This window comes from Malaclemys terrapin, chromosome 8 (assembly GCF_027887155.1).
Source record: "Malaclemys terrapin pileata isolate rMalTer1 chromosome 8, rMalTer1.hap1, whole genome shotgun sequence".
Classification (NCBI taxonomy): Eukaryota; Metazoa; Chordata; order Testudines; family Emydidae; genus Malaclemys; species Malaclemys terrapin.
This window is the reverse complement of record NC_071512.1, coordinates 41,549,219-41,575,671: the sequence shown is the minus strand read 5'-3', so window position 1 is coordinate 41,575,671 and position 26,453 is coordinate 41,549,219. Positions and strand designations below refer to the sequence as shown.

Sequence of the window (26,453 nt, the reverse complement as noted above, 5' to 3'; positions counted from 1 at the left end):
AATTAGCAATTAGTAACAATTAGTAAAGCACTTTGAAGAGATGAATTCTGTGTGAGTGTTGAATATTATGATGGTTAGGATGGGACTAGAGCAGGGGTGGGTAAACTACGGGCCGCGGGCCGTATCCAGCCCGCGAGTAATTTTAAGTCGACCCGCGAGCTCCCTCTGGGGAGAGGGGTCTGGCTTTGCCCTGCTCTGGCACTCCCAGGGCGCTGGGTCGGGTGCCACACCATGCAGCTTGGCCCCGCTCTGGCGCTCCAGCTGGGGCGCTGGGTCAGGGGCCGCACCACACAATTCAACCCCGCTCCGGCACTCCAGCCAGCACGCTGGGTCGGGGGCCGCACCACACAGCTCCCGGAAGCCACTCCAGCTCCTACGCGCTCCAGTGGCCCCCTCCAGCACTCCAATGGGAGCTGCAGGGGCGGTTCCTGCAGATGGGGCAGCGTGCAGAGCCATCTGGCCGTGCCTCCATGTAGGTGCTGGAGAAGGGACATGCCACTGCTTCTGGGAGCCGCTTGAGGTAAGCACTGGTCAGAGCCTGCACCCCTGAGCCTCTCCCAGTGCCCCAACCCCATGCCCCAGCCCTGATCCCCCTCCCGCCCTCCAAACCCCTCAGCCCCAGCCCAGAGCACCCTCCTACACCCGAAACTCCTCATCCTCAGCCCCATCCCAGAGCCCGCACCCCCAACCAGAGCCCTCACCTCCTCCCTCACCCCGACCCCAATTTTGTGAGCATTCATGGCCCGCCATACAATTTCTATTCCCAGAGGTGGCCCTCAGGCCAAAAAGTTTGACCACCCCTGGACTAGAGAGTGATTGAGGGTGTAGATACTAGGTCCCAGGTCTTGAGGACCTTTCCGAGCATCCAATAGGCAGGTGGATGAAGGAACAAGTGGGTTGGGGACATGGGCGGCAGGTATCATAGGCTGGGGGAGGCTGAGCCTCCCCAAACACCCAGGCGTGGCCTCACCCACACTCCGTCACCAGTCCCCTCCTGCTTCCCACTCTGTGGACGGCTTTTCCCCTGTGCCATCATGGCCCCGGCTGGGGCTGGTGCTGTGCTGCCCACCCTCCCGGCGCTCTGGGGCTAGGGAGGCTGGGGCTGCACTGCCTGGCCACCTGACATTCTGGGGCCAGGGAGGCTGGGGACGCACTGCCGGGCCTCCTCACGGTCCAGGGCTGGGCTGGGGCCATGCTGCCTGGCCTCCCTGCTCTCTGGGGCTGGGGGTGAGGACTGGGGGTGCTAGCCTGAGGCAGGGGCCAGCGGCCACTGTGGGGGGTCTCTGGGCTCCGGCGGGCATGGAAGGGGCAGGGCTTCGGGTAGAAGGGGTGGGACTGGGGGGCTAGCCTCCCTGAGCCAGTAGTTAACCCACCACTCATGCTTGGGGACCTTTACATGATACAACTGGATTGTGAACCGAAGCCCAGTGTCAGAGGAAGAACGAGCCCAGATTTCAGATGAGAACTCGATGTGTGCACCAGAGTTAGTTTAATCCCTGACTGTCAGTGACTGTGAGTTCTTGGGCTGGATGATGGCAGAGCTGAGCTGGGGAGTAAGGTATAAAAACAGCTTCTAAAAGCATTGAGGCATGAGTACCATCTTCAGGTCCTTTTCCTTCCAGTGATCTTCTCTCCTGGGGGCATCTTCTGCTTTAGCTATAACGGATATAAATAAGAAATTACCCAAAGGAAAGTTTATTTAAAGAGTTTGATAAAGTTCAGTTTGTTCATTTTTGAGTTATTGACGTGGTGGGGTGAATGGGGGATGGGGAGGGGAGTTATTCTCATTTATTGAAGAGTTTCCAGATGCCTTTTTAGGACTAGGTTAGGACTTTCTGCTACATTTTGCATGGTGTACCAACTTGTAGAGCTTGTGCATGTATCCAAATCAGCTCCTCTAGCACAGGGGTTCTCATCCTTTTCCATGTCATGACCCCATGTCACAGTAGAAGAGCATTCATGACACTTCTCCCATCTACCCTTAGAGAAACAGGGGTGGCCATGATGCACAGGTTGAGAACCTTTGCAGTAGTGCATGTTATTTAGACAGTAAAACAAACACACATTGAACCATGTTGGATTTTCATGTAACAAGCTGTAGAAGAGTGTCTTTGTCTTCCTCTAGTGGCTGGTTCACATAGGAGGCTATGACCATTTGGCAACTATGTCTGGGGGAAAAAAAGGGCGGCAGAGCAAAAAAAAAAAAAAAACACACCCCCCCCCACCACCATTCCTCCTCCCTCCACAAGCGCTGGAAGGAGGTCAGGGAGATGCAGGGGAGCGCGGGGCCGGGGTGAATCTGAGCAGGGGGCCAGGCAGCGGCTGTTCTCCCCAACTTGGGCAGCGGGACTTGGGAGCAGCCGCTGCTGCAGCTCCCACTGCTGCGGGGGGAGGAAGCAGCCGCTGGCCAAGCACATGGCGCTCGGCGGCTGCCGCTCTGGTGCCCGCGAACCCCCCGAGCCCGGGCCTGTTGCGGGGTCCCAGCAGCACACACGCTGCGCGCACCCAGCCCCTGGCCAGTTGTGTCTGGGCTGGCTGTCCAGCTGGTGCAATCCCGTGGGTGGCCCCGGAGTGGGGGCAGCAGGCCCCAGCCCCCCCATACCGCTCGGGTCCCGCAGGGGAATGAACAGGGCTGCCGATGCCTCCGCCCCAGGGCCGTCTGCAGGATTGCACCAGCTGGGCAGCCAGCCCAGATGTGACTGGCCAGGGGCTGGGTGCAGTGTGCGCGCTGCTGGGTCCCCGCAGCAGGCCCGGGCTCGGGGGGTTCGGGCCTGGGTGCCAGAGCCGCAGCCACTGAGCACCACGTGCTTGGCCAGCGGCCGCTTCCTCCCCCCGCGGCAGTGGGAGCTGCAGCAGCAGCTGTTCCCGAGTCCCGCTGCCCAGGTGGGGAGAACAGCCGCCGCCCGGCCCCATGGGCCGCCCCCCTCCTCTCCCTCCAGGTTCCACGCCCGAGTCCTGCCTGCTCGGGGCCAGGCCAGACTCACACTCACGCCGGCCCCGCACTCCCCTGAGTCTCCCAGGCATGGCGTGCTTGGGAAGAGGCGGGGATTTGGGGAGGGAGCCAATGGGGCAGTGATGGGGCGGGGATGGGGGTGGGGATTTGGGGAGGGATCCAATGGGGGAAGGAGGGAGTTGGAGTTGGGGCGGGGGGGGGGCCTGAGCCTTCCCGGGCTCCGCCTGTGCGCAGGAGCCTTGCTTGTTTGTCCAGTATTCCGACCTAACATTGGTTGGGACGCGGGACAAACAAGCAAATATCGGGACAGTCCCGATAAAATCAGGACGTCTGGTCGCCCTAAGTACATTTCCCAGACCTGAAGAAGAACTCTGTATGGCTTGAAAACTTGTCTCTCTCACCAACAGAAGTTGGTCCAGCAAAACATATTACCGCACCCACTCTGTCTCATAGAAATAAATAAGCATTTCAAGACTGATTTCTCTGACAGTTTACCTTAAAAGTTGGAGTCAAACGCTGCATTTGTAAAGACACCAGGTGCTCCTAGGTTACTAGACAACAACAGAAACACACTGGTATAAACCTAGAGTGATAGGAAATGAGAGAACCCCTACCATCGGTCAAAAAAGCCCTTTTCTCTCTTAAGGAACTGGTTCTTCCACCCTAGGCAAAATAATAATTGGGGCACAGATTTGGCAGCTCCTAAAGACTCACACATTTTCCTGAATGAGTCACTGCATCTGTGTCTGGGAGGATGTGTTATCAGAGCCTCTTTATCCCCTGAACGTGGTGCTATAACCACTCATGACTGCCCATAAATGTTGTACCTGTGTTCATATGGATCCATATTACAAGTAAACAGCAATGAACGTAATGACTCCATCTTGTGGGCCATTCTCCAGTCTATTGTTTACAAAACCTTTACTGCCCTTCCAGGCCTGAGCCTGCACTGCACAGAAAGCCAGGGTCTAACAAAACAACACTATACAAGGGTCATCCTCAGGGACTCCATGCCACGATGTTTTTGGCTTCATGGTGGAACACACTTTAAATTCTCACAATGTGGATTATAACAGAGACCCCTGTTAAACCTGCAATTTTTAAAGGACCCAATGAAAGAAATGGCTCTCTGTGTTATTATTTTAAATACTGGAATTTAGTAATAAAAAATCATGGTACACGTAACAGGCAAGACAATCCCATTGACCAGGACAGGACTCCTATAGAGCCCTAGCTCATTCTGTTGGCATCTACTGACCAGTTATTTACAATGTGTATGCAGTCCCATTAGCAACACATGCAAAATAGTGCACCCTGCCTTTCTTTGGAACACTGGCAAATCATTGTTAAAAATGCACCTATCATGCCTCTGTGTATGCACAAAGTGTGACTTCCAAAGGCTCATCATTTGGTCTAATCAAAACCAGTTTTCACTGTAAATCCCAAAGCCCATGTTGAGAAGATGTCTATGTCCCTGCCAGAATTCAGTTTTCTAGCCCCAGCTGGTTCAGCACTAAAGTTATTAATGTAAGGACTATATGATGTTTTATGATGAGGGAAAGTGCCCTATACACCTCGTGCTTGATACTATAAACCATTCCTGTTCAGACTTTCAAAAAAATTCACTTTTGGGGTCAGACACAAATGTCTCACCCCAAAAAGGCTAAAATTTCTGGAAGGGCTGGGTGAGGAAAAACAGGGGACTGGCAACCTCCATGGTAGCTGCAGTGCTCGTGAAAGCCATGGTGCAAGTTAGAGTGATCAGCTCACAGAACACATTGCTCTTACCTGGTGGGATTCAGCAGTGTTTTTTCTTCCTCTGATGATGGAGTTGAAACATCCATGGGATGGTGCAGAAACAACAACAAAAAAACAGATCTCATCAGTGAAGGGTATGGTAAGCATGTGGGATAAAGCAGTCTCTGACAGACTAGGTTCTCACCATGGCTTCCGAGAGCAAATTCTGAGATGGTTAGTGGAGATACACTGTGCTCGGGTATATATACCCCCCATGTGATGTTCTATACCTCGGGGAAACATCCTGCACCCTCATGTTCATCCTTATAATATGATTGTGTGATATCCAATGCAAAGTTTGTCATGTCAGGTGTCTTTGGAAGGCTCATGATGCAATGAGCATTGTTGTTACAGTAATATTATAGTAATGTTATAGGTTGTAATTTCATGTATATAGTTATGAGGCTGAGAATGTATCCTTATGGCTTAAAACAAGCCCAGGCAAAACTCTCCAGGAACAGAGGGGCATGTATGGGACAAACCCAGCCCAGCCTCACACGGACAAAGGACACTGGCCTAGGCAGCAATAAAGGATCTGTTGGACTCTCCAGTGAGTCACCCCCCCCTTCCCTTGGTCAGTTTGGGACTATGATGAGGTAATGCTCACCTGACCCTGAAGTGGGGGGGGGGAGTGCAAAGCCAAGGGGTAAGAAAGAACATGATAAAAGGGATAGATGTTTGCCATGCTGGCTCTCTCTTCATCGATCATCTACAGACACCACCACCAAGCGACTGAAGCGCTGATCAAAGGGGACAGCCTGGCTGAAGGGCAACCAGCCAGCCTATGGTGAGAAGCATCTAAGTTTGTAAGGGCACTGAAAGTGTTAAGATCAGCTTAGAATGCATTTTTCTTATATTTAATTTGTCCGAATCTGACTTCTTGTGCTTTGACTTATAATCACTTAAAATCTATGTTTTGTAGTTAATAAATTTCTTTGTTTAGTTTACCTGAAGTAGTGCGTTTGGTTTGAAGCATGTCAGAGACTCCCCTTGGGATAACAAGCCTGGTACATATCAATTTCTTTGTTAAATTGACAAACCCATATAAGCTTGCAGAGTCCAGCAGGCATAACCGGACACTGCAAGACAGAGGTTCCTAGGGTTGTGTCTGGGACCGGAGATATTGGCTAGTGTCATTCAGTTGCACAATCAAAGCAGCGGCTGGCCAAAAGTGCTCACTCATGTAGCTGGGAGCAGCTTACATGCAAGAGGCTGTTCAGGAAGAACCCAGGAGTGGTGGTTCCCACAGCAGAGCAGGGTAAGGCTGGCTCCCAGAGTCAAGGATTGGTCGGTCCAGATAACACCAGGGGAATGTCACACCCCACATGGCTAGACTCCATGCCTGGGTAGAGGGAAGAGAACTGGGACCACCTTAAAGATGCCATCTGAGCCAAGGGGCATGGATGCAAGGCCTCTGGGACATGTGAGATTATTATTAGGAGGGCCCAGCAGAGCAAGGTGCAGCTGACAGGGCTCCTATCTCTCTGTTGGGGCTTTGTTTACCTCCTGGGGAAAATGGTTACCCTCAGAAAGGGTTCTAGGTAGATCCTGAACTTGTTCTCTGGGAGTCTATTTCAACAACAGCATGCCAGTCTTCTGTATTTCAGGCCTTTGGACCTCCCTGAAAATAGTGGCAGCAGCCACACTTGTTCTGTTGACTTCAGTGAGGGTTGGCTCAGCCCCTTCATCTCACCGAGCCTCATCAGGGACAAAGATGCTGCTGCCCTCAGCCATGTGAGGCAGAATAGAATCCAGCTCCTCCCTCAGCTATGCTGGGTCTGCAAGGCTGAGGAGAGGGTGTACTTCTGTCCATAAACAGGCACACAGAGATGAACCACGTGGACTAATAAGGGGCCATCTTGAATCACTTTTCTGACCTTATCTGCACTTCTTCAAGGGATAAATCACCTGTTTCCAGGCAAATGCCCTCAGCAATAATAACCAAAGGCACAAACAAAGCCATGCATTTCTTACCTTTGTTACTGAGACGCTTGATTAGCAGAGCTATGAACATTCCTGTCAGCAACAGGGCCACAAGGGCCACAGCTCCACCACCCATGTAAAGCAGGACTTGCTTGAAATAGGGAGCAGCCTCTTCTGAAATAAATTCCCAGGCCAACATGTTAGGATTCAGATCACTGGGAGTAAAATTTTCAAAAGCGCCTAAGGGTCTTAGAGCCAGATTTTCAAAGGTATTTAGGTCCCTAGTGAGACAAATAGGCCCTAGTGGGATTGACAAAAGCACCTAAGCAGGTGAGGTGCTGATCTCTGGCAGTTGGATGCCTCTGACATTGCCACTAGGCCCCTGTCTGCATCTTTAGGTTCCTCAATACTTTTAAAAATCTGGCCCTAAGTGACTGAGACAGCTAGGTCCCTTTTCAAAAGTGAGCTTTAGGCTCCTGAATCCCATTGAAAGTTACTGGGGCTCCTGCTCCAAAATCAGATGGAATTATGTGTTGATAAATGCAAAGTAATACATGCTGGAGGCAGGAGTGCTGGAACCTAGGTAGAAGTGGGGGGCCCATGAAGCCCTGCCTCCTCCATGGCTTCACCCCTGCCCTCCTCTTCCCTCAAGGCCCTGCCTCCCCTGTGGTGGAGGGTCCAGGACTCTCCACAGTGTCCGGGCTCCTTGGATGGCTCTTACCACTAGGGTGACCAGATGTGCTGATTGTATAGAGACAGTCCTGATATTCGGGGCTTTTTCTTATATTGGCGCCTATTACCCCCCACCCTGTCCTGATTTTTCACACTTTCTATCTGGTCACCCTACTTATCACGGCCCAATTCTGGCTTCCGTCCTGGCCAGAGGGCAGGGCCTCGGCGGGGGAAAGGAGGAGCAGGGGACGGGGCCACGGAGAGTGGCCGGGACTATTGGGATATAGATATGCTAGGGTTACCATACGTCCGGTTTTTCCCGGACATGTCCGGCTTTTCGGCACTCAAACCCCCATCCGGGGGGAATTGCCAAAAAGCCGAACATGTCCGGGAAAATGCCGGCCAGGCACTTCCCCTCCCGCAGCGGCTCTGCTCCTCCCCTGACTCTTCGGCTCTGTTTAAGAGCCGAGCTGCCCGAGCGCTATGGGCTTCAGGCAGCCCCCTTGCCTCCGGACCCCAGCCGCCGGCCGGGCACTTCCCCTCCCAGACTCCGGTGGCGCAGGGTCCGGAGGCATGGGGGCTGCCCGAAGCCGGTAGCGCTGGGGCAGCTTGGCTCTTAAACAGAGCCGAAGAGTCAGGGGAGGAGCAGGGCCTCCGGCCGCGGCAGCTCTGCTCCTCCCCTGACTCTTCGGCTCTGTTTAAGAGCCGGGCTGCCCGAGCGCTACCGGCTTCGGGCAGCCCCCATGCCTCCGGACCTTGCGCCGCCGGAGCCCAGGAGGGGAAGTGCCCGGCTGGGGGCGCAGGGTCCAGAGGCAAGGGGGCTTCCCGAAGCCCAAGCGCTACCGGCTTCATGGTTTGCCGGGCAGCCTCCAGACCCTGCGCCCCCGGCTGGGCGCTTCCCCTCCCAGGCTCCAGCTGCGCTGGGGAAGCGCCGGCCGGGGGCACAGGGTCTGGGGGCTGCCCGGCAAACTGTGAAGCCGGTAGCACTCGGGAAGCCCTTTTCGCGTGGCTGGGAGTGGGAGGGAGGAGGGGGCAGGGTTGGGGAGGGGAAGGGGCGGAGTTGGGGCAGGGCTGGGGGTGGGAAATGGGCGGGGCCAGGACCCCGTGGAGGGTCCGCTTTTTTTATTTGTTAAGTATGGTAACCCTAAGATATGCAGGCCTGCCTGTAAAGGCCTATACTTTAAGAACTTAGCTAGTTATAGAGGTATAAAACAAAGAATCAAAATCACAGTCCACCTGTCTATGGGCCTTCTCTCACTAGGATAGTCTGAGGCCTGGTTCTTAGGCTAAGGCCTTTGGCTAAGCAGCAGAGGCAACCATAAGCTGGGAAGTGTATGGTCACATCCTCACATTCCAAACTAGTCACCTTAAAATAAGGTGCTATTGGGCTGTTAGGAATACAATCCTGTCCTGATAATGCCTATCACCACCAGATATAGATGGTTAAAGAAAACTTAGTTTGATAGCATCCTGTCTGGCAAGAAATCACTTCTCAACAGTTGTGGTTGTGAAACCCTCATTTCTATATGTTTTATGTTTATGGCCCCCACTTTTCTATTGTTAATCTGTCTGGTTCTCTAATTGTTTCTGTCTGCTGTATTACTAGGTGTATGTTAATTAGGGTAGTGAGATATAATTGGTTAGAGAATTATGTTACAATATGTTAGGATTGGTTAGCTAGATTTCAGTAAAATGATTGGTTAAGGTATAGCTGAGAATATTACTATATAAATTAGGGGCAAACAGGAAGTAAGTTGGGATTCGAAAATAAGGAAAAAGGAATTTGGATTTAAGCTTGCTGGAAGTTCACCCCAATAAACATCGAACTGTTTGCACCTTCGGACTTCGGGTATTGTTGCTTTCTGTTCAGGCGAGAAGGACCAGGGAAGTGGAAGGGTGAAGGAATAAGCCCTGTAGCAGGGACTAGTGGCAGGGAGGGCTAAGGCCCACCTCAGTCCCACACTGGGAAGAGGCTATTGCTGTGGGCAGGGGCTGAGCTTTGCAGTGGGGGAGCTGATCATCATCAGCCCACTGTGAAGCGCAGCCCCTGCCCACGCCACTCCGTGCCTATCTGGGCTTGCAGTTTGGGGGGGCAACGTGGCCCCCTGTCCCCCCAACTACATCTGTGTAAAAAGTGGGTGGACATAGCCGGTTCTGGCGCCCTTGGCTGAAGGGAATAACTCAAACTACCCGTCCATCATACTGAGTTATAAATAAGCTGTGTGAGCTCAGGAAATAGACTTGGGCATCCCTAGGCCCGGTCTACACTGGGGTGGGGGGTCGATGTAAGATACGCAACTTCAGCTACAGGAACAGCATAGCTGAAGTCGACGTATCTTATTTCGACTTACCTCCCATCCTCACGGCGCGGGATCGACGGCTGTGGCTCCCCCGTCGACTCCGCTACCACCGCTCACCCTGGTGGAGTTCCGGAGTCAACAGGAGTGCGTTCGGGGATCAATATATCGCGTCTAGATGAGACGCGATATATCGATCCCTGATAGATCCGGCAGGTAGTCTGGACGTACCCTTAGGGACAATTCAATGGAGAGCGCTGCTCTGCTTTATGTGCAGTGGCGGTCAACAAACCAAACAAATTGTTAGGGTGCAAATGAAACTGGATGGAGCATAATATGGAAAATATAGAGCAGCATTATAGAAATGAATGGGATGCCCTTGCATGGGATGCTGTGTGAAGTGCTGCTCATTCCCCTCAAAAGTGACATCACAGGATCACAGCAGGACGGCTAGAGAGACAAGGAGAGAGACTGGGATTGTTGCTATAGAGAGGGGACGGATAAATGAAGACCTGATAAAAGTGGCCCAGAGAAGGTACTGGAGAGTGTTCTCCTACTGGAGAGTGTTCTCCCACTCTCGTAGCATAATGGGACATTCAGTGAAAGGGAAAGGTGGCAAATTCAAATCCGATACAGTCAACATGATCACACAGTGCACCAACGTGCTGGTGGTACTCTCACAAATACTGGGACAGGAGCTTCTCAAGGCCCAGCAAGGCATTTGCTGTTTATACAGATCACAAGAGGATCTGGAGTTGTAACAGCAAACACTATCTGATTAAATGGGTTTTAGCCCACAAAAGCTTATGCCCAAATAAATTTGTTAGTCTCTAAGATGTCACAAGTACTCCACGTTCCTCTTGCTTGAGTCAACCACTAACTAGTGGAGCAAATCATCCCACATCTGCCTGCTGTGGGGCTTCTTGCACCTTCCCCAGCAGCATCTGGTGCCGGCTCCTGCCAGAGACAGGATACTGGGCTGAGCTAGATGGACATAGTGTCTGATGCCCACTGGCCACACTTGTATTCCACTCTCTAGTGCTTGCTGGTTTCACCCAAGTGTGCAGCTTTGCAAAGGGCTGTAAGTATTAGTGTATACCCCAAAGGGCCCTGCTCTTTCTGTTACCAAGCCCAGCCTCATTTGCTAGCCCCTGGATCTCCTTCCCCACACTGGGAATGCTCACTCCCCACCTGAGCCTCTCCACATTCACCCTCTTGTCTCTCTCTGGCAAAGGGCTTGCAAGGGAAAAGCACTGCTCCACATGGAAGCTAGAACATGGCAAAACAACTTACCTTGGCAGGCAGGCATCTTGTCTGACCAGTGCCCATCAGGCTGGCACTGCACCCTGCTCGTCCCATTGAGGAAGTAGCCCTGAGTGCAGCGGAAGCGACACACTGACCCATAGCTGAAGGATTCCAGAGGGTGGGAGCAATTCATAAGAATTGGCTCTAGGTCCCTCAGCTTGGGGCATCTCATGACTGGAATAAAGAAAACAAACAATGAAATGTTCAGTCTAGGGCTGTCGATTAATCACAGTTAACTCATGCGATTAACTTAAAAAAAATAATAGCGATTAATCGCAGTTTTAATCGCACTGTTAAACAATATAATATTGATTTCAAATACAACACAGAATATAAAATGTATAGTGCTCACTTTATATTATTATTTTTATTACAAATATTTGCACTGTAAAAGTGATAAACAAAAGAAATAGTATTTTTCAGTTCACCTCATACAAATACCATAATGCAATCTTTGTTGTGAAAGTGTAACTTTAAGTGTAGATTTTTTTGTTACATAACTGCACTCAAAAAGAAAACAACATAAAACTTTAGAGCCTACAAGTCCGTTCAGTCCTACTTCTTGTTCAGCCAATTGCTCAGACAAACAAGTTTGTTTACATTTACGGGAGATAAAGCTGCCTGCTTCTTATTTACAGTGTCACCTGAAAGTGAGAACAGGCATGCCCATGTTACTTTTGTAGCTGGCATTGCAAGGTATTTACATTCCAGATATGCTGAACATTCATATGTCCCTTCATGCTTCAGCCACCGTTCCAGAGGAGATGCTACCATGCTGATGATGCTCGTTAAAAAATAATGCATTAATTACATTTGTGACTGAACACCTTGGGAGAGAGTTGTATGTCTCCTGCTCCATTTTACCCACATTCTGCCATATATTTCATGTTATAGCTGTCTCAGATGATGACCCAGCACATGTTGTTCGTTTTAAGAACACTTTCACAGCAGATTTAACAAAACGCAAAGACGGTACCAATGTGAGATTTCTAAAGATAGCTACAGCACTCGACCCAAGCACTCGACCCAGCTGCAGTGGCACAGGAGCCAGCAAACAGAGCTGTAAACAGGGGAGTTTCAGTGGGAGTTTGCAAGGGGAGTTTGCAGGGGAGACTAAGAGAGCTAGGCAGAGGAATAGACAGGCTAGTGAAGGGAATGGGTGGCGTTCTGCCGGTGTTCTGGTGCCCGTTGGGGGTTTGTTTTGCTGTAGGTGGTGGTGGTTTGGTTTGGTTTGTGTTTCCCGGACTAACAGGTTTTAGGTGGGAAGGCTATGACCGATACAGAGGCAGCAGTGGAAGCCACAATGAGGATGACCGGATGTGGAAGCTGCGGCATGTACATGATCCTGGAGGGGGTACCTGAAAAGAGTTTCATCTGCATGAAGTGCCACCTGATAGAGCTGATGGAAGAAAAGATCCGAGGATTGGAGATGCAGGTGGAAACTCTGGTTGAGTTTAGAAGGGGGTTCGAGCGGATGATGGAGCAAAGACATGAAGAGGCTGAAGGGAAAAGCTCAGACTTGCAGATGGAAGCAGGACCAAAGAACTCTGAGGGGAGACTGCTGGGTGAGGAAAGTGGACAGTGGAAACATGTGACTAAGAGTACCAGGCAGAGGAAAAGACGGGTTAGTGAAGGAGAAATAGAGCTCAGGAAGAGGTTTGCAGAGTTGGAAAATGAAGAAGGGGCACAGCAGGTGGTTGCTGAAGGTGAGAGGGCAAGGAAGAAGAGAATAGCAGTTAGTCCTCTAGGAAGAGGGGAAGAGTCAATGGAGATAACAACACCAAATATGAGCCCCAGGAGGACATGGGATGGGTTGTGGAGGATTGCAAGGGACAATAGAAATCGAGAGGACTTGCAGGCAGAGGGAACAGGGGATAGACCGGAGAATCGCACCATCACCAGGAAAAGGCAAGTCTGCATGATTGGGGACTTCTTACTGAAAAGAATAGACAGGCCTGTAACTAGAGCTGATCCAGAGAACAGAAGGGTATGCTGTCTGCCGGGTGCTAAGATACGGGATGTGGACCTGAGGCTGAAGAGGATCCTAACGGGAGCGGGAAAAAATCCACTGATTGTCCTTCATGTGGGAACAAATGATATGGCTAGATTCTCGCTGGAACGTATCAAGGGAGACTATGCCAGGCTGGGGAAGATGCTTAAGGAAATCGAGGCTCAGGTGATCTTCAGTGGATTCTGCCTGTTCCTAGAGAAGGGCAACAAATGTGTGACAAGATTATGGCACTCAACAGATGGCTTAGGCAGTGGTGCTATAAGGAGGGCTTTGGGATGTATGGCCACTGGGAAGCATTCATGGACAGAGGACTGTTCTCTTGGGATGGACTTCACCTGAGTAAGGAGGGAAATAAACTTCTAGGATGGAGGCTGGCACAACTGATTAAGAGAGCTTTAAACTAGGAATTGGGGGGAGATGGTTGGGAGATGTCCAGGTAATCTCCACGCCGGAATTTAACATTGAAAGGGAAGAAAACGAAGAAAGAAAGGATACAGTTGTGGGTATGAGAATGGACATAAGGAGGAAGGGTAGTGTAGATACCAGTCTAATAGGTGATACTGGTGGTAGAATGTCTGTGCCTAATCGGGTAAAAAACTGTCACTGAAGCCAAACGGCAAAAATTATGATGGTTGTACACTAATGCGAGAAGCCTAGGCAACAAAATGGAGGAACTAGAGCTACTGGTGCAGGAAGTGAAACCAGATATTATAAGGATAACAGAAACATGGTGGAATAGCAGTCATGACTGGAGTACAGGTATTGAAGGCTATGTGCTGTTTAGGAAAAACAGAAATAAAGGCAAAGGTGGTGGAGTAGCATTGTATATCAATGATGAGGTAGACTGTAAAGAAATAAGAAGTGATGGAATGGATAAGACAGAGTCTGTCTGGGCAAAAATCACATTGGGATAGAAAGCTCCTAGAGCCTCCTCTGAGATAGTGCTTGGGGTGTGCTACAGACCGACGGGATCCGATTTGGATATGGATGGAGAACTCTTTAATGTTTTTCATTAAGTAAACACTAATGGGAATTGTGTGATCATGGGAGACTTTAACTTCCCAGATATAGACTGGAGGACAAGTGCTAGTAATAATAATAGGGCTCAGATTTTCCTAGATGCGATAGCTGATGGATTCCTTCATCAAGTAGTTGAAGAACCAACAAGAGGGGATGCCATTTTAGATTTGGTTTTGGTGAGTAGTGAGGACCTCATAGAAGAAATGGTTGTAGGGGACAACCTTGGTTCGAGCGATCGTGAGCTAAGTCAGTTCAAATGAGATGAAAGGATAAATAAAAATAGATCTGGGACTAGGGATTTTGATTTCAAAAGAGCTAACTTTAAAGAATTAAGGAAATTAGTAAGGGAAGTGGATTGGACTGAAGAACTTGTGGATCTAAAGGCGGAGGAGGCCTGGAATTACTTCAAAGTTGCAGAAAATATCAGAAGCCTGCATCCCAAGAAAGGGGAAAAAATTCATAGGCAGGAGTTGTAGACCAAGCTGGATGAGCAAGCATCTCAGAGAGGTGATTAAGAAAAAGCAGAAAGCCTTCCCATCTTCCAAGGAGTGGAAGATGGGAAGGGATCAGCAAGGAAAGCTACCTTATTGAGGTCAGAACATGTAGGGATAAAGTGAGAAAGGCCAAAAGCCATGTAGAGTTGGACCTTGCAAAGGGAATTAAAACCAATAGTAAAAGGTTCTATAGCCATATAAATAAGAAGAAAACAAAGAAAGAAGGAGTGGGATCGCTAAACACTGAGGATGGAGTGGAGGTTAAGGATAATCTAGGCATGGCCCAATATCTAAACAAATACTTTGCCTCGGTCTTTAATGAGGCTAATGGGGAGCTTAGGGATAAAGGTAGGATGACAAATGGGAATGAGGATATGGAGGTAGATATTACCACATCCGAGGTAGAAGCCAAACTCGAACAGCTTAATGGGACTAAATCGGGGGGCCCAGATAATCTTCATCCAAGAATATTAAAGGAACTGGCACATGAAATTGCAAGCCCATTAGCAAGAATTTTTAATGAATCAGTAAACTCAGGGGTTGTACCGTACGACTGGAGAATTGTTAACATAGTTCCTATTTTTAAGAAAGGGAAAAAAAGTGATCCGAGTAATTATAGGCCTGTTAGTTTGACATCTTGTAGTATGCAAGGTCTTGGAAAAAAATTTGAAGGAGAAAGTAGTTAAGGACATTGAGGTCAATGGTAATTGGGACAAAATACTACATGGTTTTACAAAAGGTAAATCGTGCCAAACCAACCTGATCTCCTTCTTTGAGAAAGTAACAGATCTTTTAGACAAAGGAAATGCAGTGGATCTAGTTTACCTCAATTTCAGTAAGCCATTTGATACGGTTCCACATGGGGAATTATTAGCTACATTGGAAAAGATGGGGATCAATATGAAAATTGAAAGGTGGATAAGAAGCTGGTTAAAGGGGAGACTACAACGGGTCATACTGAAAGGTGAACTGTCAGGCTGGAAGGAGGTTACTAGTGGAGTTCCTCAGGGATCGGTTTTGGGACCAATCTTATTTAATCTTTTTATTACTGACCTTGGCACATAAAGTGGGAATGTGCTAATAAAGTTTGCGGATGACACAAAGCTGGGAGGTATTGCTAATACAGAGAAGGACCGGGATATCATATAGGAAGATCTGGATGACCTTGTAAACTGGAGTAATAGTAATAGGATGAAATTGAATAGTGAAAAGTGCAAGGTCATGCATTTAGGGATTAATAACAAGAATTTTGGTTATAAATTGGGGACACATTAGCTGGAAGTAACAGAGGAGGAGAAGGACCTCGGAGTATTGGTTGATCACAGGATGACTATGAGCCGCCAATGTGATATGGCCGTTAAAAAAGCTAATGCTGTCTTGGGATGCATCAGGCGTGGTATTTCCAGTAAAGATAAGGAGGTGTTAGTACCGTTATACAAGGCACTCGTGAGACCTCATCTGGAATATTGTGTGCAGTTCTGGTCTCCCATGTTTAAGAAGGATTAATTCAAACTGGAACAGGTACAGAGAAGGGCTACTAGGATGATCCGAGGAATGGAAAACCTGTCTTATGAAAGGAGACTCAAAGAGCTTGGCTTGTTTAGCCTAACCAAAAGAAGGCTGAGGGGAGATATGATTGCTCTCTATAAATATATCAGAGGGATAAATACTAGGGAGGGAGAGGAATTATTTAAGCTTAGTATCAATGTGGACACAAGAACAAATGGATATAAACTGGACATTAGGAAGTTTAGACTTGAAATTAGATGAAGGTTTCTAACCATTAGAGGAGTGAAGTTCTAGAACAGCCTTCCAAGCGGAGTAGTGGAGGCAAAAGACATATCTGGCTTCAAGACTAAGCTTGATAAGTTTATGGAGGGGATGGTATGATGGGATAGCCTAATTTTGGCAATTAATTAATCTTTGATTATTAGCAGGTAAATATGCCCAATGGTCTGTGATGGGATGTTAGATGGGGTGGGATCTGAGTTACTACAGAGAATTCTTTCCTGGGTGCTGGCTGGTGAGTCTTGCCCACATGCTCAGGGTTTAACTGATCGCCATATTTGGGGTCGGGAAGGAATTTTCCTCCAGGGCAGATTGACAGAGGCCCTGGAGGTTTTTTGCCTTCCTCTGCAGCCTGGGGCACAGGTCACTTGCAGGAGGATTCTCTGCACCTTGAGGTCTTTAAACCACGATTTGAGGACTTCAATAACTCAGACATAGGTTAGGGGTTTGTTACAGGAGTGGGTGGGTGAGATTCTGTGGCCTGCGTTGTGCAGGAGGTCAGACTAGATGATCATAATGGTCCCTTCTGACCTTAAAGTCTATGAGTCTATAAGAAGTGCCTTCCAAAATCTGAGAGGGACAAGGTGTGGAGCATGGATTTGGAAGTCTTAAAAAAGCAACACTCCAATGCAGAAACTACAGAACCCGAACCACCAAAAAAGAAATCCAACCTTCTCCTGGTGGCATCTGACTCAGATGATGAAAATGAACATGTGTCGGTCTGCACTGCTTTGGATCGTTATCGAGCAGAACCCATCATCAGCATGGACACATGAAGGGACATATGACATATGAATCTTTAGCACATCTGGCACGTAAATATCTTGCAACACCAGCTACAACAGTGCCATGCGAATGCCTGTTCTCACTTTCAGGTGACACTGTAAACAAGAAGTGGGCAGCATTATCTGCTGCACATGTAAACAAACTTGTTTGTCTGAGCGATTGGCTGAACAAGAAGTAGGACTGAGTGGACTTGTAGGCTCTAAAATTTGACATTGTTTTATTTGTGAATGCAATTATTTTTTGTGCATAATTCTACATTTGTAAGTTCAACTTTCATGATAAAGGATTGCACTCCAGTACTGGTGTTAAGTTAATTGAAAAATACTATTTCTTTTATTTTTACAGTGCACATATTTATAATAAAAAATAAATATAAAGTGGGCACTGTGCACTTTGTATTCTGTGTTGAGATTGAAATCAATATATTTGAAAATGTGGAAAACATCCAAAATATTTAAATAAATAGTATTCTATTATTGTTTAACAGTGCAATTAATCGAGTGATTAATTGCAATTAATTTTTAATTGCTTTACAGCCCTAGTTCAGACCCATCTCGCAAAGCTCAGCCTTAAATATTACAGTACACAATGCAGCCATTACCAACCTGGGAAGACACCCTGTCCTCAGTACATCCCTGTGGGGCATGGAATGCAGCAGGGATGGATGGATGAAGAGCTCAGAGGAAGTGGGTCACTGATAGCTCTCACTATGTAATTGGGAGCATGCAGTGTATACCCCCTGCTAGGAAACAGTAACTAGAGACATTGACTAAACACCTCTTAAGGTCTGTCTGCCCTGCAATCAGAAGCATGCGTAAATCAGGCTCCAGCCCAAGCCTGGAAGTCTACACAGCAATCAAATAACCCTGCAGCCTGAGCTCCGCAAGCCCAAATTGACTGACACGGGCCAGGCGCAGGTATCTAGTTGCTGTATAAACATTCCCATTGAGCTCAATCAAAGCCAGCTCAAGTATGCTGTAATCCCACCTCTAATTGCAGTGTAGACATACTCTTTGTGTGGAACATCGCTGGTCTTGAACACCAGCCTGCAGCTACAGGAGCAGTGTGCTTCCTCTCCAGGGAGCAGCTCGGACAGTTGTGCTACCCCTGGTTACAGAAAGCAGGTGCAACTGTCACGAGGCCTAGAGAGCTCTAGACTAAATCATAATAATGGGGAAAAGGGAGCCTTGCCTTGAGCCTCTAGTTACCTTAGCAGTAGGTGAGACCGAAGAGCCTGTGATATGGAAGTCTATGAATTATGAGAGAGTTTGGAACCTTTTAATACAATTCATAGCAACCCAATTTTTCCTATGATAGCTCCATTCAGCACTGACAACTACTTTGCAGGCACACATTAACAGCCATGCCTGAGGCCTGTTCAGAGCTGTGTTACAAGATGACCTGGATAATTATAGGCCTGTCAATCTGACACTGATACTACGAAACATAATGGAGCAGCTGATATGGGGCTCGATTAATAAAGAATTAAAAGAAGGTAATATAATTAATGCCAATTAACATAGGTTTATGGAAAATATATCAAACTAACAATATCTTTGTTTGATGAGATTAAAGGTTTGGTTGATAAAGGCAATAGTGTTGATGTAATACATATACACTATAATACACATACTCTGTAATACACTGTAAAATGTTTGTCTTGTTACTGCACAACTTTTTGGTTAAAAAACTAGAACAATATAAAATTATGGCACACATTAAACAGATTAAAAGCTCGCCAATTGATAGGTCTCAAAATGTAATTGTAAACAAGATTCCTCATTGAGTGGGTGTTTCTAGTGGGGTCCTTCAGGGATCCGTTCTTGGCCCAACGTAAAATCATTACTGATAAAGTCTTCAGATGACACAACAATGGGGGGAGTGGTAAATAATGAGGACAGGTCATTGATACAGAGCCATCTGGATCTGTTGGTCAGTTGGGTGCAAGAAAACAATGTGCATTTGAAAACAGCTAAATGGAGAATCATAGAACCATAGAATCACAGGGTTAGAAGGGACCACAAGGGTCATCTAGTCTAACCCCCTGCCAAGATGCAGAATTTGTTGTGGCTAACCCATCCAAGATGGATGGCTATCTGGCCTCCTTTTGAAAACCTCCAGTGAAGAAGCTTTTACAACCTCCCAAGGCAGTCTGTTCCACGGTCCGTCTGTTCTAACAGTTAGAACGTTTTTCCTGAGATTTAATCTAATCTATTATTACATCCAGGAACAAATCATGTAGGCCATACTTACAGGATTGGGGACTCTATCCTGGAAAACAATGACTCTGACAAGGATTGGGGGGGTCGTGGGGATAATCAGCTGAATATGAGCTCCCAGTGTAACACTGTGGCCAAAAGAGCTAGTGTGATCCTTGGATGCATAAAAAGGGGAACCCTGAGGAGGAGCAGAGAGGTTATTTTACCTCTGTTTTTGGCACTGGTGTGACCATTGCTGGAATTCTGTGTCAAATTCTAGTGTCCAAAATTCAAGAAGGATGTTGATAAATTGGAAAAGGTTCAGAGAAGAGCCATGAGAATGATTAAAGGCATCAATTTCCGCGGATTGTAATGACCTCATGTCCCCACAGGACCACCACTTAATCACCTCCAGACCAAACAATTGATCAACAGTGTTGCCATTGACTATCATTAGGTTTAAGTCAGTTCCCTGAGAAACCTCCCAATTAAGCAGATTTGCCAATTAAACTGACTGCAGTTGAAGCAACTATTGAGCAGTCACAAGAACTGGGCTTCTATGGAAAGGGCACCTGGTATCACACCAACTCCACAATATGCACCCTAATCACCCCAAAGTTAATGTTGTGCCTCTGAAGGTCATACACTCCAGCATCTCCGATCCATTCTGCACAAACCCCATCTTGCAGAGGAAGGTGCAGGTTGAGTTATCCGTGAAGTCTCCATGTCAGTGAGAGCAGTTTAATTGACCCCTCTCTGGGACAACTAGAACTGGGCACTTTACAGCTGGAAAAGTAAAGCTCAAGTCTTTAACGAAAAAGTCTGGATGTGTCAGAGTTGGTTGTTGGGGGTGAAATGTCAGGGGAATGGGCTGATGGATAGTGAAGTGCCAAGGGTACATGGGTTCATGAAGGTGGGTGCTAGGGGCATAGGGTGCCAGGTGGATGGGCTGACAGAGGTGTGGGTTGCTTGAACTGCAATGTGAGGTTGTTGGGGTCAGAGGCTTCTCCAGCTATAGGCAAGCTAGGCAGCTGCCTAAGGCAGCTGATTTGGCCTGGCTGCCCCTCCATCATGCTGAGGGAGTGGGGGGTGACCTGGCCAAATCAGAGTGGCATTGTGACCCTGCGCACCCAGTTTCAATGTCATTCACTAAAATTTAGCCCAGGTGCCCTCTATTTCCTGACATAACAGAAGCACAGCCAAGCCAAATCTGCTGCCCTAGGCCTATGAGAAGGGGATGACACACTGAAGTTTTGCTTAGATGGCAGATTGTCTGGAGCAGCTTCTGGTTGAAGTGTTCTGGCCAGGGGCATGTGGGGCCACGTAAAATGGCATGCCAGAGAGAGGTGCAGCCAGATTGGGTGGCAGCTAATGGGGTGCAGGTAGGCAGCATGCCAGGAATATGGACTGGTGGATCATGAAGGTAGGATATCATGTGTGTGTTAAGAGATAAGGTGCTGGAGGGATAAACTGTGTTGCCAGTGATTGCATCCAATTTGCACACACTTTGCACTGGTGTAAATGGCTGCCCAAGGAGTAGGGCAATGGTGACCCATATCCATTGTCTCCCAATTACAAAACTTTCTCTCAATGAAGCTTTATATTGCACAGCTGCCCCAGATCAAAAGGTCCAGTCCCCTGGCTCTCAAACCATTGTACACAATAGCTCTCTTCCCTAGACCTGGCAAAGAACTGGTCCCCTATGGAAAGTCACCTGGGCTCACACCAGCTCAGCAATGTACATTCCACACACCCCACAGTTAATGCTGTGCCTCTACCTTCACAGCGCGGGGGATGCCCTGTCCATTGTCCCAGGGCCGTGCACTCCACTGTCTCCGATCCATTCCGCACAAACCCCGTCTCGCAGGAGAAGGCGCAGGTGGAGTTATACATGAAGTCTCCATGCCAGTGAGTGCAGTTTAATCGGCCTCTGCCAGGGGCAGCCAAACCTGGGCACGTAACAGCTGAAATACCAAAGCAGAACAGTACAGATTGCTCCACAACATCTGCAACAGCCCACAGCACTGGAAATCCTGGCCTTAGCTTACATTATCACAGCGATTACAGAGTTTCCTGTTAGTGTTCACAGGGGCTCTAAATCCTGCATTTAACATTTCCTTGATTTGCTTTTCAGTTCTGTAAGTTCAGACATTCTAAGGCCACAGTGCTTCCTACCATGTGAGCAGAAGCAGCTTCCCAAGCCAGTCCTGCAGTGTATAGCCTGTACTGTACCTTCACAGCGCGGAAGACGCCCTGTCCATTGTCCCAGGGCCGTACACTCCAGTGTCTCCGATCCATTCCGCACAAAACCCATCTCACAGGAGAAGGCACAGGTGGAGTTATATGTGAAGTCTCCATGCCAATGAGTGCAGTTTAATCGGCCCCTGCCCGGGGAATCCAGCACTGGGCACTTGACAGCTGGAATAGCAAAGCAGAACTGTATAAGGGGATAGGTCCACTGGTGATGGAGGGTGAAGTGACAAGGGAATCAGCCAATGAGGGGGTGAAAGTGCCATGGGTGTGTCAGTGTATGAGGGCAAGTGCTGGAGGTATGGAGTTCTGGGCGATGTGGTGCCAGAGGCATCATGTGCTCGGTGGTGCAATGCTGGGGATTTCAGACCATTGGGGTGGTGTGCCAAGGGAACTGGGTGCTGGGTGGTGAAATGCTATGTGGAATGAGGAGCTGGGGTGTTAGCAGCTCTGGGGGATGAGATGCCATCATGAGTTCAATGGCTACGTGTCAGAGATGTGGTGCCAGAGGGGGGAGCTGTCTGGAGGGGGGCACCAGGGACAGGGAGTGATGATTATTGAATTGCCGGGTTTGTGGGGTGCCAGGAGTCTGGTGGCTGGTTGTGCCTGGGGGAAGATAACGGGAAGAGGAGCCGGGGACAGTAGTGCCAGGAGTTTGGGGGCATTCACTTGGCACTGGTGTAAAAGGCTGCCCAAGGAGTAGGGCAATGGTGACCCATATCCATTGTCTCCCAATTACAAAACTTTCTCTCAATGAAGCTTTATATTGCACAGCTGCCCCAGATCAAAAGGTCCAGGCCCTGGGCTTCCAAACCATTGTACACAATAGTTCTCTTCCCTAGTGCTGGCAAAAAAGTGGGCTCCTATGGAAAGTAACCGGGGCTCTCACCAGCTCAGCAATGTACATTCCACACACCCCACAGTTAATGCTGTGCCTCTACCTTCACAGCGTGGGGAATGCCCTGTCCATTGTCCCAGGGCCGTGCACTCCACTGTCTCCGATCCATTCCGCACAAACCCCGTCTCGCAGGAGAAGGCGCAGGTGGAGTTATACGTGAAGTCTCCATGCCAGTGAGTGCAGTTTAATCTGCCCCTTTCCGAAGCAGCCAGCACTGGGCACTTGACAGCTGGAATATTAATGGAAATTATATCCAGGAATAGATTGATCAGTTTAAATGATAAGGACATTAAGCAAATAATTCCAGAAGAATCCAATATAAAATGTAATCCTATTTCACATCCCTGGGTTACAATAACATGACTCAGGCTTATTTACTGAGGTTACATGTTCAAATCAGCACACATAAGGTGTCTCCACCAAACTAATGAACTCCTAACGAACACTGAATTTACTATCCCAAATGGCAGTTAGCCAAGACAAATATCCCCCTTTTTGACTTATTGAGACACTAAAGCAAATTTGCTTTTGGCCTTTAGGCTAAAATGCTGTGCAGTCTCAGTTCCCAACCTAGTAGGTAAGACACTGTTTCCTACTCCTGTAGAAGCTTGTCTCAGTAACTACTATGGCTAACGAGATATTGACCTTGCTACTGTAAGTGCTAGAGATGGGTTGGTATAGGTACTCTGAAGACCTCCATTAGTCTGTACTGATTGCTCCACGACATCTGAACAGCTCACAGCACTGGAAATCCTGACCTTAGATTACATTATCACAGCAGCTACAGAGTTTCCTGTGAGTGTTCACAGGGGCTCTAAATCCTGCATTTAACATTTCCTTGATTTGCTTTTCAGTTCTGTAAGTTCAGACATTCTAAGGCCACAGTGCTTCCTACCATGTGAGCAGAAGCAGCTTCCCAAGCCAGTCCTGCAGTGTATAGCCTGTACTGTACCTTCACAGCGCGGAAGACGCCCTGTCCATTGTCCCAGGGCCGTACACTCCAGTGTCTCCGATCCATTCCGCACAAACCCCGTCTCACAGGAGAAGGCACAGGTGGAGTTATATGTGAAGTCTCCATGCCAATGAGTGCAGTTTAATTGGCCCCTGCCCGGGGAATCCAGCACTGGGCACTTGACAGCTGGAATAGCAAAGCAGAACTGTATAAGGGGATAGGTCCACTGGTGGTGGAGGGTGAAGTGACAAGGAAATCAGCCAATGAGGAGGTGAAAGTGACATGGGTGTGTCAGTGTATGAGGATGAGTGCTGGCGGTATGGAGTTCTGGGCGATGTGGTGCCAGAGGCATCATGTGCTCGGTGGTGCAATGCTGGGGATTTCAGACCATTGGGGTGGTGTGCCAAGGGAACTGGGTGCTGGGTGGTGAAATGCTATGTGGAATGAGGAGCTGGGGTGTTAGCAGCTCTGGGGGATGAGATGCCATCATGAGTTCAATGGCTACATGTCAGAGATGTGGTGCCAGAGGGGGGAGCTGTCTGGAGGGGGGCACCAGGGACAGGGAGTGATGATTATTGAATTGCCGGGTTTGTGGGGTGCCAGGAGTCTAGTGGCTGGTTGTGCCTGGGGGAAGATAACGGGAAGAGGAGCCGGGGACAGTAGTGCCAGGAGTTTGGGGGCATTCACTTGGCACTGGTGTAAAAGGCTGCCCAAGGAGTAGGGCAATGGTGACCCATATCCATTGTCTCCCAATTACAAAACTTTCTCTCAATGAAGCTTTATATTGCACAGCTGCCCCAGATCAAAAGGTCCAGGCCCTGGGCTTCCAAACCATTGTACACAATAGTTCTCTTCGCTAGTGCTGGCAAAAAAGTGGGCTCCTATGGAAAGTAACCGGGGCTCTCACCAGCTCAGCAATGTACATTCCACACACCCCACAGTTAATGCTGTGCCTCTACCTTCACAGCGTGGGGAATGCCCTGTCCATTGTCCCAGGGCCGTGCACTCCACTGTCTCCGATCCATTCCGCACAAACCCCGTCTCGCAGGAGAAGGCACAGGTGGAGTTATACGTGAAGTCTCCATGCCAGTGAGTGCAGTTTAATCTGCCCCTTTCCGAAGCAGCCAGCACTGGGCACTTGACAGCTGGAATATTAATGGAAATTATATCCAGGAATCGATTGATCAGTTTAAATGATAAGGACATTAAGCAAATAATTCCAGAAGAATCCAATATAAAATGTAATCCTCTTTCACATCCCTGGGTTACAATAACATGACTCAGGCTTATTTACTGAGGTTACATGTTCAAATCAGCACACATAAGGTGTCTCCACCAAACTAATGAACTCCTAATGAACACTGAATTTACTATCCCAAATGGCAGTTAGCCAAGACAAATATCCCCCTTTTTGACTTATCGAGACACTAAAGCAAATTTGCTTTTGGCCTTTAGGCTAAAATGCTGTGCAGTCTCAGTTCCCAACCTAGTAGGTAAGACACTGTTTCCTACTCCTGTAGAAGCTTGTCTCAGTAACTACTATGGCTAATGAGATATTGACCTTGCTACTGTAATTGCTAGAGATGGGTTGGTATAGGTGTAAGCAGAGTCAGGATGAGCTCTACCCTGACATCTGGTGGTGAATTATAGCGAGTGTGGAAAAGAACTCCAGGGGCTGATCTTGTTTGCATAGGCACACCCACTCGCCTGGCATGAAACAACAGCAACTCAAAGTGGTTACTTTGGCTGGTGTGGAATCCCCAGTTTTCTCTGTTATTGGGGCAGGAAGAATAAAGTTTTGTTACCCTGATTCTGTGAATCAAGGCCAGTGGAACTGTTGTATGACAGAAGAACTAAGTGAGTCCTTCACCATTACCTAAGTAGCACTTGCTTGACAAGGGGCATGGGTTACAAAACCCAGTGAATTGAGAGAGCAAGCCCGCCTGCCCACCCAATCCATCCATCCATCCATCCATCCATCCATCCCACCTGAGGGTTTGAAACATCAATTGTACTATCTTCTCTCTCCACTGTTGAATGTCAGAGCTAACTGTGATTCCATTAGGAGTCTAGTCACAGGTTGCTGAGCTGAATTCACTTTGGGCCAATGGTGCATTAGTACTGGGGCTCCCCTACTGTGAACTGAAATGGCTAAGAGCTGAAGTTATTAAGAGCTGAGATCACTGAGTGCTGTGTTAACTAGTGGGGGAGCCTGAAGGGGAGCCTAAGCAGCTGGCGGAGCAGTTTGTGGGGATGACTGGAGGAGCAGTGAGCGGTGCCCTTGTGGGGCAGGTTGGAGTGGCCCAAGGCACAGCGAGCAGAGCTGTTTGCGGGGACGGTTCGAGCGGCTCGCAGGTCAGTGAGCAGAGCGGAGCAGCTTGTGGGACGGCAGGAAGTGGACTGGCTCATGGTGAAGGCTGTGGTGGAACCCCATGGAGAGCCGGCCAGCCGGCCTTGGATCACGTAAGGTGCCCCTTAACATCCTGTGTGCCCCCCCCCCTTTTGCTCTGGGGCTGCACGGACCAGGGACAGAGACTTTGGGGTTTGTTAGACTTTTAGGACTTTGGGTGGTTGCTGGACCCAAGAGACTTCAGGGGTGTTGGACTTTGGGGACTCTGGGTGATATTTGGGTTGCTGGATTCAAGAACCAAAGGGAAAGGACACAGCCCAATTTGCTGGGGTGGGTTTTTGCTCATGGTTTGTGTTATGAATCCTGTTTGTGGTGTTTTTCCAATTTAATGCTGATGTCGTTTACCTCATGTTATTAAACATTTTCTGTTACACTCAGACTCCGTGCTTGCGAAAGGGGAAGTATTGCCTCTTAGAGGCACCCAGGGGGTGGTATGTAATTGTCCCAGGTCACTGGGTGGGGGCTCGAGCCGGTTTTGCATTGTATTATTGAAACGGAACCCCTAGATACAGAACCCGGCCCTTGTTGCTGCCAACTTAGATGGGCAGAAGGGTTACATAGGTACTCTGAAGGCCTCCATTAGTCTGTACTGATTGCTCCACGACATCTGAACAGCTCACAGCACTGGAAATCCTGACCTTAGATTACATTATCACAGCAGTTACAGAGTTTCCTTGTGAGTGTTCACAGGGGCTCTAA

At 48.6% G+C, this 26,453-nt stretch overlaps 1 protein-coding gene across 5 annotated transcripts in view; it reads right to left on the bottom strand.

The window, feature by feature from the left end:
- Window positions 1-649: 649 nt before the first annotated feature.
- The window catches only part of LOC128841556 (P-selectin-like), a 55,423-nt gene continuing 29,619 nt past the window's right edge, over window positions 650-26,453 (bottom strand). For 4 of the 5 annotated variants that reach the window (XM_054036657.1, XM_054036659.1, XM_054036661.1 and 1 more), the window contains 10 exons: window positions 24,304-24,489; window positions 23,345-23,530; window positions 22,436-22,621; window positions 21,477-21,662; window positions 21,023-21,208; window positions 10,936-11,121; window positions 6,725-6,847; window positions 4,742-4,772; window positions 3,449-3,504; window positions 650-1,656 (listed from right to left, as the gene is read on the bottom strand). In XM_054036657.1, coding sequence (XP_053892632.1) covers window positions 3,450-3,504; window positions 4,742-4,772; window positions 6,725-6,847; window positions 10,936-11,121; window positions 21,023-21,208; window positions 21,477-21,662; window positions 22,436-22,621; window positions 23,345-23,530; window positions 24,304-24,489 — 1,325 coding nt within the window. In that variant the 3' untranslated portion in view covers window positions 650-1,656; window position 3,449. The remainder of the gene's footprint in view (window positions 1,657-3,448; window positions 3,505-4,741; window positions 4,773-6,724; window positions 6,848-10,935; window positions 11,122-21,022; window positions 21,209-21,476; window positions 21,663-22,435; window positions 22,622-23,344; window positions 23,531-24,303; window positions 24,490-26,453) is intronic. The other variant, XM_054036660.1, reaches the window with a different exon arrangement.